The sequence below is a fragment of the Clarias gariepinus genome, chromosome 14 (genome assembly GCF_024256425.1).
Source record: "Clarias gariepinus isolate MV-2021 ecotype Netherlands chromosome 14, CGAR_prim_01v2, whole genome shotgun sequence".
Taxonomy (NCBI): Eukaryota; Metazoa; Chordata; class Actinopteri; order Siluriformes; family Clariidae; genus Clarias; species Clarias gariepinus.
In genome coordinates, this window is record NC_071113.1 from 8,875,612 (window position 1) to 8,897,384 (window position 21,773).

General features: G+C 37.4%; 1 protein-coding gene across 1 annotated transcript in view; it reads right to left on the reverse strand.

The window, feature by feature from the left end:
* Positions 1 to 21,773, reverse strand: part of pcdh15b (protocadherin-related 15b) — a 244,070-nt gene that overhangs the window by 120,481 nt on the left and 101,816 nt on the right. The window contains exons 14-18 of the mRNA XM_053511130.1: positions 14,521 to 14,670; positions 13,541 to 13,734; positions 10,056 to 10,188; positions 5,455 to 5,534; positions 289 to 382 (exon numbers count right to left, since the gene is read on the reverse strand). Coding sequence (XP_053367105.1) covers positions 289 to 382; positions 5,455 to 5,534; positions 10,056 to 10,188; positions 13,541 to 13,734; positions 14,521 to 14,670 — 651 coding nt within the window. The remainder of the gene's footprint in view (positions 1 to 288; positions 383 to 5,454; positions 5,535 to 10,055; positions 10,189 to 13,540; positions 13,735 to 14,520; positions 14,671 to 21,773) is intronic.

Consider the following 21,773-nt stretch of genomic DNA (forward strand, 5'->3'; position numbering starts at 1 on the left):
ACCGAGTTCAAATGTCTAAGACAGAAAAAGAACAATATTCTTGACTTCTTGTTTCAGGATGGATTTTCCACGACTGACAAATATTGCTACTTTGCCACATCCACTTTTTTAATAGCTAACATGCATCTAGAGGTTCAAAGCCTCTTGTGAAACAGGACTAAAGTTCATTCCGTTCATGCTGCACAGGGATTTGGGTGAGCGACTTCTTGGTTGAAAGAGGATTGAATTCAAGGAGGTGTGACTCTCATCTGCAGCACTGTTTGATTTAATGTCTTGCCATGTTCTTACCCCATCCGGCCTGCCATCGGAGGCAGAAACGATCAGTGTGTAGCGATCCGTGTACTCTCTATCCAGCATCTTTCCCAGCAGCAAGAGTCTCGACCTGCAAGGCATCAATATGCCAGCATGAAAACCACAGTGGCAGACAAATGGGTTTTTACACAAGTTTAATAGAGTCTTTTCATGATCAACTTTAAACCTCTTGCTTGTTTGCACCGTGTGTGAAGGAATGGGGTTTAAGGTTCAAATTTACAAAGAAAGCACAAGCCAAATAGAGATATAGTGAGACATTACTCTGTTGAAAGTCACACTAATGAGCTTGTTTGTGTCTAAATAAAACAATATGGAAATGTATGAGCCATTTGTAAGACTGTTATCCAGCTAAATCAAACTAGAGCCACGGGCTCCTTATGAGAAACTATAATAGAGTCACTTGGGTTCAGTCCATTTTCGTTGATGATAAGTATGTTTATTGTAGGGCTGTCAATGTTAACACGTCAACGCATGGGAGTTATCTAGAAATTTTAACGCAAATTAATCACATGACCAAGATTGACCCTAATGGCTTCCAATAATCGCAGCACAGTAACTTGTGTCCTGAACAACAAGTTTTATTATAAAAAGCTTAGATAAAAGTTAGAATAAAACTAAAGTTGTGTGCTCTAACTACCTGGAAGGATGCATTAAATGTAAAATGTCGGTAAGGCTCTATATTGTTGATTTTGGAATCCGAGGATCCGGGTTCGAGCCCCGCTGTTCCTGGGTTGCCACGCCCAACGCAGTGCTGGTCCCATTTCTAAAGATTTTCATTTCAAATTTGTTAAATGTTAATGTTTGAGATACTATAAAACTGCCTCAGCCGTTTCCTCTAACCAGTTTGTCATTCATTTCTTTATTTCATCTGAGTATTAATAGTAGTAGTCATCTAGGTATTTTAAAATTGTGATTTAATTGTGATTAATCTCAGACTATGACTGTGATTAACCACATAATTTGTAATTGATTGACAGCACTCATTTATTGTAAGTATTACCTTCAACAATATCATATTTTACTTCATAAAAGATAGCATGGTTCTGTATAATACTGTATCACACAAACATTACATGCATCCTATCCAATGCTTTATGTAGCTTAAAAAATGTCCTAATGTTGCCAAATTCACCATTTTCGACATTTCCACTTTTGAACTTAAGGACGTCTTGGTTTCAAAATAATGAAGAAAAAAAAATTGCCTTAATTTTATATTTATTCATTTTTTAAAGTAGTCTTAATACTTAAAAAATGGATTTTCTTATTTAAATAATTTAAATATATCAATTTCTCAATGTCGTAGCTTTGCAACTAACAGATATGTTATACTGAAAAAACTACAAATTTGGACCTCTATTTGTTTTATTAAAAAAGAATATTGTTTTTATACTTTTTATAACTAATCTGAAATGTACCTCAAATTATGGAATGACTCAATAACCACTACATGCAACTATAAGCATGTATACGAGGTGGTATCAAAAAGTTTCAAGACTAGCTTTGTAGCACACCAACAGAGGGCAGCACAAGGCTATACACACAGTCACAGGGAGCACCGACTTTCATAAGTCAGTGTGCCAAAAGACTAGTGATGGGAAGTTTTAATCATTTTAGTGACTCAGTTTTTTGAATCTTGTTCATCAAAGTGAACAAATCTTTTTTTGAGTCATTTCGTTCTTTTGATTGGAAATAAATTAAAATGTTGCGTTTTCAATAAAAAGACCCCCAATACGTCTACATACAAAAATTTTGGCTATAATTCCAGTTATAAAAATATTACACTGCAACTAAGGACATATTATAATAAACAGAATAAGTATCTCACCATCATATCTCGCAGTCGGAGTCGTTTGTTGTTTTAAATCTATTGCACTGCATAGCGTCTATGGTAGTCACGTGACAAAAGAACGAACGTCTCGAAACTTGAAGACTCATTGCTGAGAATCGTTCAATACTGTTTCCTGTGTACTGCACTGCACAGCGTCTATGGGAGTCACCTGACAAAAGAACGAACGACTCGGAGGTTAAGTGCGGAGGTTTTGTGCGGAGGTTTTGTGATGCTTTAAGCATGCGCGCCCAATTGAAAATTAACGAATCACTCTGCGAGACTGCTCGTTCATTTGAGTCATGTTAAAGATTTGTTCAAAAAGAGCGAATCGTTCATGATTGACCCATCACTACATTTTACAGAAATGGTGAGAACGCTGTATTGCTGTGCAAGGGGACTATTTTAAAGTTGATAGTATGTAAATGTATTTTCTTGTAAACAGACCTAATCTCGAAACTTTCTCATACCACCTCGTATTACTTGGATGTGATTGAATTTTTTGAACAAGTGGAAAAATAATGTGTTCATTTTAATTTAAAGCAAAATTCCTTGTTTGCTGGTGACTTCATGCATAATTATTTCTTTTTGAACTTGCAGGTAGATTTCCAGTAAATAATAAAGTCCAATTAGAGCAGTTAGATAAAAGATGAAAAAAATATGAAGCAAAAGTATGTGAAATTAAAGTCTTCAGAAAACTTTTGTTTATGTCTATTAACGATCTTTGTTTTAAAGGGAAAATATGGCACCTTGAGGAATATTTGGATGGTTTTAAATTTCTAAAATGGTTCTACTTCTGAAATAAAAAAAAATTCTGTAACGTTCTACAAAAGCCACCAGCCCAAACCTCAACAACTGAACCTAGTTTCTAAAGTTCTAAAGGAGGACTAATTGTACTGGGCTGCAATGAGTAGTAAAGATCCCTTTTATCTTCTCTAGAATTCACTCATCATTTATTATTCAAGGTTATTTAAAGTTCAACTAATTCTGTTTGAGTTTGAATCCATGTAAGTTTGTGAGTGGGCGGACAGTCTAGAGATTCTGTAAGCCACCCGACGTTCACTCGGTCAACCCGCCACAGTCGGCTCGGCACAATGCTGTCTTTGTAAACTTTGTAAACTTAAAATGCTACAGTAGGTCTGGTTTACATGATCATAAATACAAGCATTACTCTTCATTACGTTTTCAGACGCCTTTTCAGGTTTATACGCATTTGATTTAGTGATTTGGGAAAAGCTGGTGAGATTGTACAGGTAAGACCAGCAGCTATTGCTTATTTGTTGCTTATCAGAAACTCCAACAGCACAGGCTTATTAACATTTTTTTTTCTTTCCTTTTTGCAATTTCCTGCCTTTGATAGTCTGCAATAAGCACGATGGAAAGCCGAGAGATGAGGCAGACTCTGATACGATGCCAGACTATCAGAGACATATTGCTGAAGAAATAATGGAAAGCCACATAACCTTTTCATTTAACAGTACTCTCCTGGCTTAGCCTTCTTCACTAAGTAAATAAATAAAACAGACCTTTTCATAAAGTGTGACCTTTTCAGAGACTTGATGAAAGTCTCTGCTTTATGGTTCTTATATCAGATGAGTGAGATGTTTGATGTTGAGATGTGAGAATGGTGAAGTTGATCACTGGGTCGCTAAATTTGGAGCTGAGAATACATAATCGTTATCAAACGAATATTGACATTTTGCAGACGCGTGGCTACGATGACGTCAGTCACAACCCGTGCGGCAGAAGAACCGTTAACCGGCATTAGGTGTACTGTGTAACAGAACGATTAGAAAGACAGAAAGATTAACAGAATACGTACTTGTAAAAATGGATGGGAAAGGTAACAAGGATATTCGTTTGGTTTGTTATCACACTGTGGTTACAGTACAGTACAGACAGTCAGACAGTGTACAAATATGCGATTTGGTGGCGCTTGCTAGTGTTACCTTTGGCTCATTTAGTGCATCTACTGCAAATGAAACGATGCTTTGGTGTATGTGTGTATATGCAGGAAATGTTAAGTAATACTGACATTTAATACTTTCTAATAAATAGCTGAATTCCAAAGAGCGGAAAATGGAAAATAACTACAGTATAGAATCAGGGTTTTACTGTAGAGAGGCGTTTGGCGCTAGCTAGTTAGCTTTGTAGCTCATGTTAGCCATAAAACAACACGGACAGTTCGGAAGCAATTTAAAGACTGTGATTGGTTGATTAAAAAAAATAACCTCTGACCCCTGTAAAGGTCATAAAATGCGCTCTTTGTGAAAATAGAACACATGATTATAGAATCGACAGTGAAATCATAAAGTGTATATACAGTAAAGAAATTGTAAAATCATGACTACAGGTTACTTTAGTATCTCTGTTATAGGCTAAATATATTAAAGTTAATTACAACAGACAAATTATAAAAATGTGTCTACTTTTAAAGCAACCAATTTCCATGCAGTAGTTACTTTGAGTTCTTACTTTTATTTATCATACTGATTTTATTACTTGTAAACCATTTCTTGGTGGGAAAATGGCTCAGCTTTAACCAATTTACATGATTGCAGGGCAGTCTATTTAAGTTGCACTTTTGGATGGAATGTAGTCAACAATCCAAGAGAGATAGAAGAAAGTAAAAGAACAAGGAAATGAAATTGGACAGAAGAGCAGTTTTTACTTTTAGCCTTACGTTCAGTGTTTAGAGAATATTTCTTCTTTCCGCCATTCTGTCCTCTGCTATAAGCCTCTTAAAAGTCCTCCTTTTTTTTTTTTTTAGGTTTTTATGGCTAAGATGTTTTGTGAATCATTTTTATCTTCCCCAAGATTTAGAATTTTCTTAAAATTTTGACACTAGGAGCAACTTTTAGGCTTAAGAGTCTTTGTGAATACAAGCCCAGATGTAAGCAGATGTGTTTTTATGTGGGTTTTAACGCTGGTATCTGGTCAGAACGATGTCATGATTTCAGATGCAAAAGGTCTAAAGCTGTGCAAATGTTCTGTAAAACATATTAGAATTGTTTCTATGAACAACTAATCTTTAACAGTAAAGCTGTGATGCTGATACAACCCTTTCTGGCAACCTGTGTTTGCAGCTGTGTCGTGTTATTAACTCAAGCTCCTTCTGTATTTGATTCATGACAAAGACAAACAGTAAATGGCAAACCAATAAAATAAAATGCACAGGCCCGGAGCCCCTCAGCTATTTCCACCGGGTCTTAATGTTGAAACCGGTGTAAAATTAGAACATCTGGGTTTCCTGGCACATAAAATAAACACAACTGTCAGAGCGAAACTTTTGTGAATCCTTTTCAATGAGAGCTTACGTTTGATTGAGTTCAAAGACGTTATCAGGATCTCCGCTGAGGATGCTGTACATAATGGGATCTTTTTCTCGGTCTGTTGCCTGCAAAAGACACACAGCACTTTCATGTAACAATAAATCAATTACACTGCGAGGCGAAGATTCAACATGGCTGTGTGCCTGTGGGCAAACGTGAGAAATCTCTACAACACCATTTAAGAAAACACCATAATTGGTTCCCAAATGTAGCTCAAACTTTCTACTACAGTCCTAAGCAGCAAGGCTTGCACACAAACTAGGCTGTCTTAAGTCTGGTTGTTCTTGTTCTTTCTCCCCAATGTGCCGCTTTGTGCATTTTCTTTCCTCTCATATCAAATTTTATTTTAGGATTACTCAGTGAAAAACCAATGATCTAATTCTTTTTTCTAATATGTTCGTAGACAAATCATTGATTTTCAGACATGCTGGTTGGTTTACGCACACACACAGTGAATATGTTTTTGACATCATCTTACAACATTTTTTTTTTATTTTTTTTTTACACCAAATATTTACTTTGGCCAATGCTCTTATTTATTTGAGGTCTGATGTAAAAGCTAAATCTTTATGTTAGCAAGCCAGGTGCTTGTAGATTGAACGAAAAAGAATATTAATGCATCATGGATTATCTTATTACTGTTACTCTAAGTGCAGAAGGATTTTGGCATTTCAGGCAAAGCGCCACAGGCGAGAGCCATCTTTCAGAAAGAACTGTGGGAGGCTTTATGTAAGATGGATGCTGCTGGCGTCACAGATCACAGCTGCGGCATCTGACCGAAGGCTACTTACAGTCAGGTACTCCTGAGACATGTGGAAAAACCCACAAACTGTATCCCATGGCGCTGTTGGATCTTACTGGTCAGGCGCTCTTTCTAATATGATGGGCGTTCAAGTCAATCCAAGACTTTTGGTCGTTTCACTTGTGTTTCACAGCAGTTTACTTGTGCTTGTACACTGTCAGCGTTTTCTAAGTATGCTGGAACTATGATCGGATGGTCTGCTTCCTGTCTGAAACGTCGCCCTTCCAGGAACTTCTATAATGGTTTTCAAAAAGGTGGAAATGGCCTGTCAGGACTGTACCGAGGGATGTCGCAATGACTCCCAGCCGAGCTCCTGTAATGTTTCATGTGAGTCAGGAACAATGTAATGTGGAAGCAATTGCAAATAAGAAAAGATGGGTTTATTTTACAAAAGCAAGCAGAAATCCAGCAGAGCTAAATTGTAATCGCAATGTAGAAACAGGCAGGGGTTGGTCATTCTGCAAATTAAGTACACTAAGGCAGCGGAAAATCAGAAAAAAGAATAACAGAACCGATTCCATTTACCGATACAGTATTTATGCACCTGGGTAATTAGCTGCAGGTGTGTTCAGAATCCAGGTGATTTGGAACGTGGTTGTTGGGACTTCTACCATGCTTTTATGCAGATACATCACTGCTGTCCTAGTTTGCTGGCAAAACTCCTTTGGTGATCAAATCAGGCTGTTATTTCCCTTTTAAAAGAAATAGCCATTAAAGAAGGTTTTGGGAGGCCAGCATTCCAGACTGATCATGGTTCTACCTTGATGGTATCCCAAGCTGTAGTGAAAAAAGTCCAATCGCAATCAAAAGTCCCAGTTTGACTTGAACGCCTCTCGTACATTATCATGTATGTCTGTAGTAACAACTTACCCAGGGAGATATATTGTAGATGCTTCACATAAACATAGTAAAATATTTTTTAAAGCCGATATGGTCACGTTATTCCTAAAGAGACAGTTATTTAACAGTGTCAGGGCTGTGTGTCAGAAAGAATGCTTTATGACAGAAGTTAATGGTTTCTGGGCAATCTAAAAAGCTGTTTTTTTTTACCTATAGAGAGAGAAAAAAGTGAATACAGTAAGTAGTCAGTGATTGGCCGCTTGTGGCTGCTATAATATACGTGATACCAGAAACATGACTCATGGTTGTCAATACCCAACGTCCAATATCTAATAACTAACGTGACTATAAATGTATAGAAAGACAAATTACTGTGGTATAAGATGAAAAAATTACTTTAACGTCAGCATGGTGGCGTAAGGGTTCGCACTGTTGCACCTCCAGGGTCCGGGTTCGATTCCCGCCTCGGGGTCTGTGTGCATGGAGTTTGCATGTTCTGCCCGTGCTTGGTGGGTTTATACACAATAAAGAGTTTATAGATGATAAGAAAGTGAGTGATGGGGAAAAAATACTTTGGGATGTGATGCTATGTAAGAAATAATGCATAACACACTGTGCTCTCATCTGGAAAAAAAAAAAAAGCCTGTCCCGCCCAGATGGGTGATGGTGACACGAATGGTGCTTTAGCCTCCCCCTACCATCAAACGCATTATATCTGTACATCTGCATGGTCTCGGGTGTGTTGTTTTGTTAATACTGTACTGCAGCAATTTACCTACGATTACATAATTTCATTTATTAATGAAAACTACTACACCCAAGCATTTTAACAGCTTATAGTTAGATTTATTGTAGAAGAACATCAAAAAAGACAAGTTGTTTCCCGTTCTCTCCTGCATGTAGCCGCGATAAACAGTCATTCTTTAGTCTCTCTCTCGCTGCCTCTCTTTCATCTCTGTCTCACATACAGTACGCGCGCGCACACACAAGTGCAGCTTGTCATTTTATTAAGGTAATACAAAGAACGAGTCTATAAATATTAAATAAACATCTTCTAACAAAGCAACTCCATCGCATCAACTGTTATAAGAATTATTTAGTTGAACATGTTTCCGAGCAATTTATCATGACAATATTTTAATAATTCAACTGCAGAACAAGTTGAGCAATATTTGACAGCAAAACACAATAACCATCATTTTTGGACTTGTAGTCATTTTAGAAAATTTTGATTCTCCGACAAACAAGGTTGCCTTTAACAAAATGTTTAATTTAAAAATTGCTATATAACTTTATTTCTAAAAATTCTATTTTTAAGGCAAACCACAACACTTTTTTGTCCAGCTTTCAAGCGATGAGCCAAACACATTACTTCTTTTCATCATTTCTTAAGTAAGATGATGAGACTTGCTTATGCGTGTGGTTTGAATGTGTTTAAATGATTTTTGGAGAATGTTGAAGCCAAAAAAAAAAAAAGGACGATTGAAAGGATGTTACTGTCATTGCAGTTATTCCAGTATCAATAAATGACAGGTATCCACTGCTTAACATCTGTAATACATACTCTACAATAAGACATTATGCGATGTGGATACTGTAGTGTAACTACTGTGGTCAAGTTAGGTAGTAGAGTAACTTTCCAAGTTTTACTTCCCAATCTATATGTCTTTTTTTCCCCTCTTTTTTCTTCTATCACGTGCACTGATTTATGCACTTGTTACAGGACAAAAATACACAAACGATTTTTTTTACAAGAGACATGAGAGGCCTTTGTCGGGTCCTGTCTTCTATTACTGTAACGCTATAAACTTCAGGGGACAACTGACGGACGCATTTACTGTTTGATGCATAAACAGACATTACACGGCACATCACTTTAATATAATAACGAGCTATCGGCATGTACCAAAGTAAAACTAAAACTGGAAGTGAAACTGAAACTATATTTCTAATGACCTTCAAGAAATTTGTAATTAAAGGTTTTATGTGCAAAAAAACTCAAAACCTTTCTTTTATCTCATTTTTTCTTTCTACTACTTTGTGTCTGACTCAATACAAAAGTACAATCAAAGCTTGAGTTTGCTATTTTTTAATTTTTTTAAATTCCACACCACATTATTATTGATAAATTCCATACTTAAATAACCACAAACACAAACCACAGGCTGATTTATCCATTGTGGGAAAACTATGCGAGATAGAGTTATAGCATTTAAAAAAAAAAGATAAACCAAACTTTTAAGATGGTTTAAATGATATTTGATGGTTTAAGATATTTTGCCATTTGTGCTTTTAAACACTCGTGATCCAAAGAAAAGCTAAATACCAAAAAACTCTCAATTCAGTTTCCGATTTTTCTCGTTTCATTTGAAAGAATTCTTCTCAAAACTGCAAATAATGGAGATATTCTGTTTTGCTGTCAATCATATCTAATTTCCTGACTGTTAAGGGTAAGAGGGTTCCAGGTATAACAATTGGTTGTAATGAGAAAAAAAGGAAAAGGGGGCCTGGAGCCTATCCCAGGAGACTTAGGGCACGAGACAGGGCACACCCTGGACAGAGCGCCAATCCATCGCAAGGCACACACACACATACACACTTTTTCACACACTATAGCCAATTTAAGAACGCTCATTAGCCTAATCTACATGTCATTGGACTGTGAGAGGCACCTGGAGTACCCGGAGGAAACCCACCAAGTACAGGGAGAACGTGTAAACTCCATGCACACAGATCCCAAGGCGGAAATCGAACCCAAAACCTGAAGGTGCAAGGCAACAGTGCTAACCACTACCCCACCATGCTGCCAGGTTTTATGTTGTAAACTTTAAAAAATGACTCTATTGCATAATTCTGATTAGACTGTGAATCAAAATGCAAGACTTAAAAGGATGTCCAGAACCTTATGGTTTTAAAGGTACTGGCTCTTGCTAGTCTATTTTACCTGCAGATCAAGGATTGTGGCTCTGGTCCTCATTGCCTCACTGATCTCCAGGCTGTAGACGAGCTGCGGGAAGCGTGGGGGACTCTGGTTGTTCGGGGGCAACACCTCAATGTACACGGTGGTGATGGAGCTCCTGAACAACACCAACACAAGAAACAGAATCATATTTTTTTTAAATAATCAGATCTCATTATCATTCACTTTTCTTTATGGCGCGTGATACATTAAAATATTCATGATGGAGATCAGTTATTCACTGCCATCTGTTAGAATAATCAGCCATGATATATATATAAATCCTGTTTATTATTGACGGTTTATAATTATAGTGGCACTAAATCCAAAAGACCTTGAGAATCAAATCGAGGTAATTAACATGAAAAGTGGCAAAGGCGAATTGAAACAAATTTGTAAACCTGAAGTGAACAGGTTGCAATCAAAGTAAAGTTCAGCTTAGCCAACATGCATCAGTGTATAATGCACTCTACAGCACACAGAGTGTGACTTTATTAGATGCTATGGTGCGATGCTGTACAGACAGAGCTGAGACAAATCTATTAAAGCTCTGGCACACACCGTTCGATCATGCTCTGTCTAATTTATCAAGTTCTGTTCAAGCCAAAGAATCGCACACATGCTGCCTTCCTTTTTCATCTCAAACTGCTCTATACTCGTTGAGCTACGAAACAGCTGTACTTTTTATTTAACGCACTTTATATAGAAAGTTAGAAATACTACCAAAGGAAAAAAAAAAAGGTTCTCAAAAAAAAGGTAAAATAAAAAACTGACTTGTGGCCTTCACTTGGGATTTTCAAACATTGTACACTTTCCGAACAAGAACCTCAAAAGTACTTTCCTTGAAGTCACTCTCATTCCAAATGAACTGAATCCAAACATGCGGACTAAGAAGCATTCCATGGAAGTTAAAGATAAGTTAACATAATTTCAGGTTTCAAAATAGCCAGAAAGCTTTACTGGACCGATACGAGGAAGAGGAAACTGCATCACCGCACCTGACCCCTAGCTAGACAAAGCACTTCATTAAAACAAGCAGCGATGCCGCCAACAGTCACTCTGAAGCAGTGGAGTGCAGGTGGAACTTCTTGAAGAGCTCTGCATTACTGATGACTACAGTATGGGAATGTGGCAAGAAATTAACTATAACTCGAGAAGAGAACGTGTAACTCTTTGCTTTTAACCAAAAATAGCTATATGGATAACTGTTAACTATATGGTTAATTTCTGTATGAGAAACTAAATCTACTGTAACTTGTACATCTTCGTGGTAATGCAGAAGCATCTGGAATGCATTTTTGTACAGAATGATTTGCTGTGAAATTTGGCCCTGATTACTTGTAGTGGACTCAGGCTCCAGGTAAGAAACTTCATGGTTGGTGAGCAAAGCAGGAAAACGTAAGATAACCAGGACCTACAGTATGGTATTGTACACACATGCATCTTAATTTTTATTTAAGACAGACTTAAAATAACCCAAACTAACCATTTAATGCAGAAAAATGTGGTTCTACTAAGAACTGGTACTGGTTAAAGGAGGGAGGTGACTGTTTATTCAAGCAGCATTTTTTTTAGTCTTATTATTTATTTAGGATCTGCTGAAAAATACGGAATTTTGGACGTTGCAATTTTGTAAAAGAATAATACTGTAGTTGGTGGGAACTCTCTCTCATCATGTTTCATTGAAAATGATTACTTGAAAAAAAAACAGTGCCTTTTGCAAGGTATTGCATATAAGTTTCATAATCTACTGTACGTAAAAAATGTTTGAGGTTTCATATCTTAACAGCACAGTGAGAGTTGTGTGTGCTTCATCTGGAGCTATGTTTCACTGAGTTTCGTTTTCATTTTTTTTTTACCCTGACATAACAGAAGTACTGTAATAGTCATCATTTTTAAATGTCATTCACGTCATTGGGCATTATGAGAACCTGAGATCTAATTTGACACAAGCACTCTTTAGGAAAGCTGACACCTGCTGGAATAGGTCTTTATGAATATTAACACTATGAAGGGCATATTACGTTTTCATGAAGGGTTTACTTAGGTGTCATATGTGCTTATGAGCAGTGGACCTCATAACCTCAGCACCTTATGTACTGTAAAGTGTGTTTTATTATTTTTTGCATAAGTGACCCAATATGCCCAAAAAAGAATTTAGCAAATCACAAAACCTGTTTGTTTGGTTTGTGCTTTTCTCCTACACTAGCTCACTGCCCTGACCCTGATTATATTGATTAATGATAATATCTGCTCATTTTGCTATGTCTCATTAAACTGAAAATCAGGATTACTGTCATTAACAGTGATGGGAGTAACATGTTACAAATCATATTACATGTTACTGTAATAGATTGCTTTTATAAGTAACCAGCAATAAATGCTTGTATTTTCAATATATTACAATATATGTACAGTATGTATTACTTTTTAGTAGCTAGCAATTAATTATCAATTGTGCATTACTTTTCTGTTACTTTTGCCTGAATCGTGCGGCATCTGCACAGATTGGTGCTCCATGGCAAATAGTTGAAAAGCAATCTATTACCCTTTACATAATGTATGATTTGTTCATTTAATTTTCCTCATAAAAACAAAAATAAAAAATTAGAAAAAAACAGATAACGAGCACTCACTTGCCATTTTCATTTATTCATCAGGCACAAGTGGTGTGACCCTGACATTTTTATTTGTTTCTTCACATGCTAGATTATTATTATTATTATTATTATTATTTACAATTTGCTTTGCAAGGTGAATAAAAATTTTTGTGCCATTTGGAGGAGCAAAACATGTTCACACTTCAACAAGCAGGAAAGCAGGATTAATCAGTTGCTTTTATAAATATAAGCGTCCGCAGGTCATTCATGTACTTGTGTGAGTAAATTTTTAAATAGCAATCGACAAAGTGTATGTACAGTCCTTACAGTATAAAAAGTGTAAAAATGTCAAAGTAACAAAGGCATTTCATTACTTTAGATGGTAACAAGTAATATATATATATATATATACATCGATACGTTAGCTCTTGGCTAACGTATCGATGCACAATATTTATTGGTACACTACTGTAACTTTTTTTCCGCTGCTCCCATCAAAGGGGTTGCCATAGCGGACCATCCGATCCACACACAACTTGGCACTGGTTCTTAAACTGCATACTTCCTTACACAACCCTCCCAAATGAGTTTGGGATCTTCGGGGTAGTACAGAGTGTGGCAACCCCCTCCGGCCCCCCAACTGCCAAGTTCGAACCCAGATCCTTAGATCCTCATATCAGCAACCTTACCCTTTTACTAGTGCACTTAAATTTACTGGTACACTAGAAATTAGCCAGTAAACATGCTAGTCCTGTGGACATATCTGAAAGTCTTTACTCTAGCAAAATGAGATACTATCTTTCACATGTGAACCCACCACACACACATACACACATTCTCTTATCGGTTTGTGCCTTTAAGCCTATTCACCTTCTCTGGTTGATTGGTGCATTATCTGTTGCCTTGACAGTGAGGGCGTAAGAGCTGCCCACTGTTAAATTTACGCCGGGTACCACGCTGATCAGTCCTGTTTGGTTATTGATGATGAAGTGGCCCCGACTTCCTGCCAGAATGCTGTAGCTCACCAGGCCGTTGGGACCCTCATCTGCATCGGAAGCCGTGAGCTAAAAGAAAGTCGGTAGAATTACACAAGTACTCAAAATGACATTTCACAATGTTACATGCAGTTTTTCTTTTACTCAAATTTTTAAAACGTTATTAATTTAGGAGAATATTAACCTTTAAGAAGGGAGAAAATACAATCCTGGTGTCTTGGATGTTTAATAACTTTCAGGTGTAATAAAATTGCAGACACACTTTGTTACAAATTCTATTTTCTTTCATTTACTTGTTCATTAGTATTCCATTTTAGTTTACGTAGCGATAAAACCTTACAGTAAACTCACTTATACATAATCAGGCTGTTACCTCCTACTGGGAAGCTGCTTAGTTGTGTCATTTTATGCACTACCGGACCATTCGCATGTAAACCGTGCTGAAGTGTGAGCCATATTTCAGCATAAGCTTATACGCTTAGACTAGCACTTCCCTCGCTGTCTCTGGCCGTCACGGGCTGCCACAAAACACATTCCAACATTTCAGTGAAGTTTTTCTTTAAACTGGAGTCCTTGATGTGTCAGTCGTAGCAGCAATTAGTGCCTCTAAATCAGTCTTTCCCTTGAGTACCACTGGGCAAGTTGCTTTGCTCCTGCTCAGACTACTAAGCAGCCTATTACAACTGCAACTTTCACACCGGACACATTTCGAGGTGAAAATACAGCTGAGGCTCAACATGAATGCAAACCTCGCACAATTATTTCTCATATAGGCCGTTCATAAACAATGCCGCTAATCCTATTACTCTGAGCGAGTGGAGTGTTTGTTAAAATGGTGGGTGAGTTATCGATTACCCATAGTACCGCTTCCCCGGCTTGCATGTCTGTGTAAACACTGACGCTGTAGGAGACGTTGGGGAAGGTTGGAGTGTTGTCATTGGCATCGATCACCGTGATATTAACTGCAACCGGTGAGCTCCGGTGAACCCCATCCGAGGCCGTCATCTGTGAAAGCACAGTCATCATGATGAGAGGCTTCAACGTGGGAATAAAGCCGTGATGCAGGGAACAGTTCTCTGATGTATGGGGTGTTGTTTTCCCCATTACAAGCACATGCGCGTGTTTAAACAGACAAAAACAAAAGCAGAACACACAGACAAAACACAAACAAGGTCCACACTGAATATATTTAAACATGGCTAACTGTGGTTACTGCATAGGAGATAAATGGCAGTCTATATGGTATGTTTGAAAGGTTTTGGATTTCTTTTCTTTTTTTTCTGTTTTAAGGTAAACAGTCTCTAAATTTAATGCATATGATTTTGTCGGATCACTCATAAACCTCTCAAAAGGAACAACTGAGCTCATAGAGCACACGGTGAAAAATGACTGAGTGCTTACTTGGATATTGCAGCCCTTTGCAATATCATTCTGCTGAAGCCAATATTGCTATAACGAGTAAAAATGATATACTCTGTGGCCCTGACACTGGGGTTTGATGAAGATATAAACAATATATATTTGTGTCCGGACGTCTTTGGTTCACCCTGAAATGACCCACGTCATCCTCATCTGTTGTTCCTGGCGTAAGCATCTATTATGATCTTCATATCAATATCAAAGTAGTGTTAAATTTTTAAATATGTTTATTATTATTCTAAATATGAAGATGGAAAATCAGAAACATGAGACAAGCGAAGGGTTACGCGATCACCAAGCAGGTATAGACGAAAACAGGAGACTGCGTTATGCGTATAAGCTAATTAAGGCAGACAACTTAGGCTTGGAATCGTCATAGACACTAAGCAGGTCAGAGACTTTGTTAAGCAACGTCTGTGCAAGTACAAGGGTGAGTTCACAATGATCCGCACTCCGGTTGTATTAAAACTTATGCAGGCTTCACTGCCGTATCAGCGCTTTCCGTTCAAGACTACTGTCTCCACAGTCAATGCTGTGATTGCGCTACATTAGTGTATTTGTAACTGTTGTGCGAGCAAAAATGGATGCACTACTTATTTACTTCAGAGCAGTAAAGGCTTTAAAGGTTTTGTCATTGGATAGATAAAATTGGTTATAAGATATAGTTAGTATCAGATAGTGTCCAAAATTTTAAACTATAAATTTTTTTATGGGGGTGGGGACAGGGGGGACGCTATCCAAATCCACCTATGGTTTGCACAAAAGAATAGCAGCATGCAATGATTTATTTATTAATTTTTTTTGTGGCCTGAGAGTGTACTTGATGCCAAAAGAAAAGAAAAAGCGTTTGCCTATCTGCAAACTAAATTTGAACCCATACTCTACTCTAAGAAACTTTCACCTTCCTTAAAGAGAATCGTAACTGGTGACGAGACACGGATTCATCACCACGAGCCTGAGAGTAAACGTCAGAATATGGAACGGAAACATCCTCAATCGCTGAATTCTTTAGAACCAGTATTGGAACATCAACAGGTTCAACAATCAACAGTGCTCATTACAGTAAGACTCTTATTAAAAAAACCGAAGCCCAAACTTGAGATTGGACCGCTATCCAAGGCCGTTGTGTTCTTGCATGATAATGCACACCTGCACACGTTTCTGCAAAACCTTCATTTTTATCTGTTAAAGTGAAGTGTTGCTTACGGTGGCCCTGAAGTGCAAAACAAATTAACAAAACTGAAAACAAAATAACAAAACCCAATACAAAATAACAAATTCAAAACCAAATTAACAAAACGAAAAACACTTCTCGGCCAGTCCGATACAAACCGGAAAAGGTAGGTATAGTTAGCGAATGAAATGCTTACCGTTGATTGGACGAGACATCTCTCAAGATATACAGGAAGTACTGTAGTAGCGGTAGATTTGTGTGTGTGTATGAATGTGCAAACATTATTGCGGTTTCAAATATGGCGTTCTTACGGTGGCCCTGAAGTCAGTTTTGTTAATTTTTTTGCACTTCACGGCCATCATAGTTTAAAGTGAAGCAGAACACACAAAAAACAAAGATAAAGAAACAAGTTCCTACTTCCTGTATATCTTGAGTGACAGATGTCTCGTCCAATCAGCGGTAAGCATTTCATTCGCTAACCATACCTACCTTTTCTCGGACTCGCCGAGAAGTGCAATACAAATTAACAAAACGGAAAACAAATTAACAAATTCAAAACCAAATTAACAAATCTGAAAACAAAATAACAAAAACAAAAACAAAACGACAAAACTCCCCCTCCCCCCTCCAAAAAAAATAGTTTTGGGTTTTGTTATTTGGTTTTTAATTTGTTTTCTGTTTTGTTAATTTGTATTGCACTTCTCGGCCAGTCAGATATTAGTTATTTGGTTTTCCGTTTTGTTAATTTGGTTTTGAATTTGTTATTTTGTATTGGGTTTTGTTATTTTGTTTTCAGTTTTGTTAATTTGTTTTGCACTTCAGGGCCACCGTAGTTGCTTGCTCAACCAGACTTTCATCTGTTTGGTTCACAACGAGGATGAAGATTCACTTCTGATGAAGAAGTGAAAACAGCAGTGCATTCTTAATAAGAGGAAACAAAAGCTTGTTGACGGATGGACAAAGTGTACTGAAAAGCAAGGCGATGCATTTCTTTTTGCTAAAAAATTTAATTAAAATAAATTCTACAATCAGAGTATAGATAATTTTTGATTTACCCTCGTAGTTCCTATTTACGTTAAATGTAAATATTTAATGCTGGTTTCATATTATCCTGTCATCCACAACTTCTTATTAAACCTTTGTATAGACATGATGAAAAATAAAGCTGGGATATCATTCTGATGAATATATGTGATAAATACAGTTCAATTTTTTTTCCTAAACTGCCGACATACAGTAGCTAGTCCAAAATGTACATGTAACTAGCAAGTGAATAAGCAAACAACGAAAACAGTAGTGGTCGCAGCATACCAGCTAGAGACAAAAGTAACACTGCATTCCAGGTGAGTGTCAGAGTCATCTGAGCTGAAGGTCGTGATCCACACATAGATACAGTACTGTAAATGTTATTTTTTTGTTTGTTTGTTTATATGAATCAATACAGCTTTGGTTACTTAGAAATGGAAAGACTGATTTAGATTAAATGACCAATAAGATGTTACAATACTGTTCTCTTAGATGACTAATCAGAAAAGGAAAAGAACCGAGTTGGGGTTATTTCTTTCTGGCGGTGTTTCTCATGCCACGAAAGGCCACAACAGCAGGCAGGACATAAAAGATACTCTGGATACGAAGCCATATCTGTGAACATGGAACGATGCCACACGCAAAACCAGACAAAATCCCACAGGTCAGCACTGCAGCAGCTGGCAAAGTGTAAATTAGACACCCTGTGGGTGTTGTTTATTAGCACACAGTACACCTCTTTGGGATTTTATCTCTCAAATATATGATGGAATGAATGCATGAATACATACTATTGTGTTAATGTTCTGTTTGGGGAAAAAATGTCCTCTCACATATGATAAAGTAAAAAAAAAAAAAATTAAAAACACACAAAAACATTAATTTCTTGTTCAAAAAACAATCTGTTAAGAAATGTATAATATTTGTGTTACCAATCAGCCATAACATTAAAACACATATATTATAATGGCCAGTATCTTGTATGTTCCCTTTGTGCCACCTAGGCAGGTCTGTCCTGCAGTGCCTGACTCCGCAAGACTCTGAGTGAACAATGTGATTCCCATCACCGGGTAATTAAAGGCAGATCCTGTGGGTGCTGTTGGTGGCGGGGTGGGGTGTCTGTGGATCTTACTCGTTTGTCCAGCAATCCCAATGGTGACCATGTTATTATATTATCATTATTATTATTATTATTATAATTATTATTATAAAAATGTATATTGGGCCATGGGTGGGCCATGGGTGGGCCATACGTTATAAGTGGGCTATTTATTATAATGTATTTTCCTATGTATGAAAACTTATTTTAATTATTTAATTATTAAATTTATTTAATTATTAAACTTATTATAATTTATTTTACAGTACTTGTACTGGTTTTTACCCTGTATAATTAAAAATTAATGTTAATGGTTTAATGTTATGCAAACATTGCGTAAAACATGTAGCATGAAAAAAATACAATGTAATTAATTTATAGTTTATTTTTACAACACAAACCTGCTCCAATCATGTCAGGTGTTTATCATAAGCGCTTATGACTGCTTCAAATGCTAAAATGTTAATTTCAAATGACCAATAAATCTAAATAAATGGTGAAGATGGTTGGAGTAAGTAGAAGCAACAGTGGAACAAGAGATAGAAGATCCTGCTATAATCTAAAATACTACAGTATAAGCTCCTAATAAAAACAGCATTAGCATGTCCCATAACACTGGTGTTGTTAAACGAAGTATATCAGCCTCACTGCAGTACCAGGTAACAATCGTTTGTGTGTGTGTACGTTTCTGGCCTTATGACACTGCAACAAAGGTGGACCTGAAGTTCCTAAGCTCTTTAGGCATGCCGTGTGAATCCGCAAGAGTGCTGAGAATGCTAATACCGATGCCTGGAGTTATCGTTCCGACTTGAGGACCTACACTCCTTCCTTTCTCTTCTCTGTTTGCTGGCATTAGTTTGGCTCATCCACAGAGTTTAGGGAGCGGTTCTTTCTTTAGCAATTAACAGCAAAAAGCAACATAATGTCTTGTATGGCAGAAAGTTGCAGTGTAAGTGATAAGCCTCTAACCAGGCCTTCAAGGTAATAAGCTGGTGTAATTAAGCTTTGCGGGAAAGAAAAAAAAACAAAACATCCACACTAATTTTATTTTCTTCAAGCGCTCTCATCCAGGAGTCGCTGAAGTTCAGAGTGCATATGGAGTAAAAAAAATGACGATCTTGGAGAGACTCCAGCTGGCCCGTTTGCAATACGTAGGCTTGTCAATTTGAGGGCTGCCAAGCAGCAAGGTCTCAAATGAAGCAGCGTGCCAGTTAACAGCTTTGCCGTGAAATGAGATCCTTCCACACTTCAGCCTGATTAGGTGCTAGCTGTGATCTCTCTGACGCACAACAACTTTATACAGTATTCATTCCATTTGTCTGGAAAGAAGTTGATTTATGACAGCATTTAGAAGTTCTCACGTAGGACGCCTAACAGCGATAAAATGAATCAATGTGCTGTAAGCTTATAGGTAGTAGGTTACAGTATATTAATCACTCAGGGCAGGCTACAGGAGTGCTGTGCAAAAGTCTTAGGCACCCACAGTGCCTTATTATTATTATTGAGTCAGTACAAAAAAAAAATTAGATTTTTGAAACATAAGTATTTCCAATACAATATTTGTATGCCAGTCCTTAAGTCCTAAGAACTTCCTTATAAAGATGCACAAATTGTACCAGGCACTAAAGGGTCCACAAAGCATTGTCCAGTGATGGGGGTAACGCGTTAAAAAGTAACAAAGTAACGCATAAGAGTACTTAAATATGCGTTTTGACTCGCCGTGAGAAGCGGTGTTAGGCACCATTACCTGCTGCGAGTGAGCGTCCAACATTCCGTGAAGTTCTGTACGGTCCACGAGCTACCGCGAGGACCGACGCACGGAAAGATGGAATCACAGCGCCAAACTTGCAGTAAATCATGATGAACCGTACTTACGGCCACCGCGTAGGTAAGATAGGGGTATTAGTAGGTAACAGATTATGGGCCAAACTTCCCATAATGATGATGGTAGAATAATTATAAAGGTCTTGACCAAAAAAACATGCATGAGGAATCACAAAGGAACCTGCCATGGAAAAGTACTCTAACTAGTTACTTTTATCAGAAAGTAATGCTGTAATGTAACTGATTACTTTTTAATGACAGTAACTGTAATGTAATAAGTTACTCTAAAAAGTAACGTCCCCCAACACTAGCATTGTCACACCAACTACTTTTATTAATTACTGTTTGCTGGGCTTTATAGTTGTTGTTTTTTTTTTCTTTTTAGGGCATCCTTGTTGCACATGTGCCAAAGACGTTTTCACAGCACGGTACAGACGCGGTATATTGACAGCAGCATTGGCAGGTGTAGAGCGGCCCTTTGATTCTGGCCAGTTAAAAACTTTTGAAGGTTTTCAAATCAAGCTAGCAGCCGCGAGCGCTGTAAAACACACACCGAACATAAATCACTTTGGAAGTGGAAAACTGCTGGGAGAGCTGAAGCTGCAGTACTCCACAGCAAGGGGCAATCAATCCCCAAGTCATAACATCGTCTTCTAAGGGCAGAGGCAGAGCGATGCCAATCCACAGCAAACAAGTTTTAATATGCTTAACACAATCTCTGCTACTGTAACCGCGGAGCCACCGAAGCCCCGTAATGGACCTGCGTTATTAACATAACCGTAATTCTGTTGCAGTTCCAATTACATACCACACACAAAGAAAATAAAAGAGAAAAAAGACAAGAGATCATAACTTGCGAGCTACTTAAAACTTTGTGTGGCAATGTGCTTAAGCGGCAGACTTGCAGAAACACTTAATGAGCCTGGCGAGTGTATTGCGTTACATGGTGGATGCGCTTTTTATCTCTCGCCACAATCAGATTTTTTTTTTTCAGTGAAAGCTCTCACACTGATTGCTTTCTCTAACAATCGATACTCAAACTACTCCTAGTTCCTTGGTTGTCATTTTAACCAATATATAAAAACGTATATTAAAACTTAAAAAAACATGGAAAAAAATGTGACGTATGCCAATTGCTAAAAAATAAATGATAAGACAGGAATTTGTAAATCCTTTGCATGATACACAATACACGGTGGATAAAAAACAATGCAGGCAACATGTAGGAAATGTTAATTTACAAATTAGAAAGTGGTAATGTTCACTATGGATGGAGCCTTCCTCGTTATTCTTGGACAAAACACTTTTCTTAAAATAAGTCTTAAAATTTAGGGCTGTGATTTATCATTATAATGCAGGATAGTGACAGAATCAATATGGAGCACACCAGTGACACAATGCAGTTTGATGGTAAACCATCTCTGATGGTTTTATCAAAGTGAGCTCAGTTGCTGATACAGTATACAGTCTACACACACATGCAAGAAGTAAATAGACACCCATATCATTATAATACATTTATAAATAATATGCCGACTAATATGGCAACTATTAGGCTTATCTTTA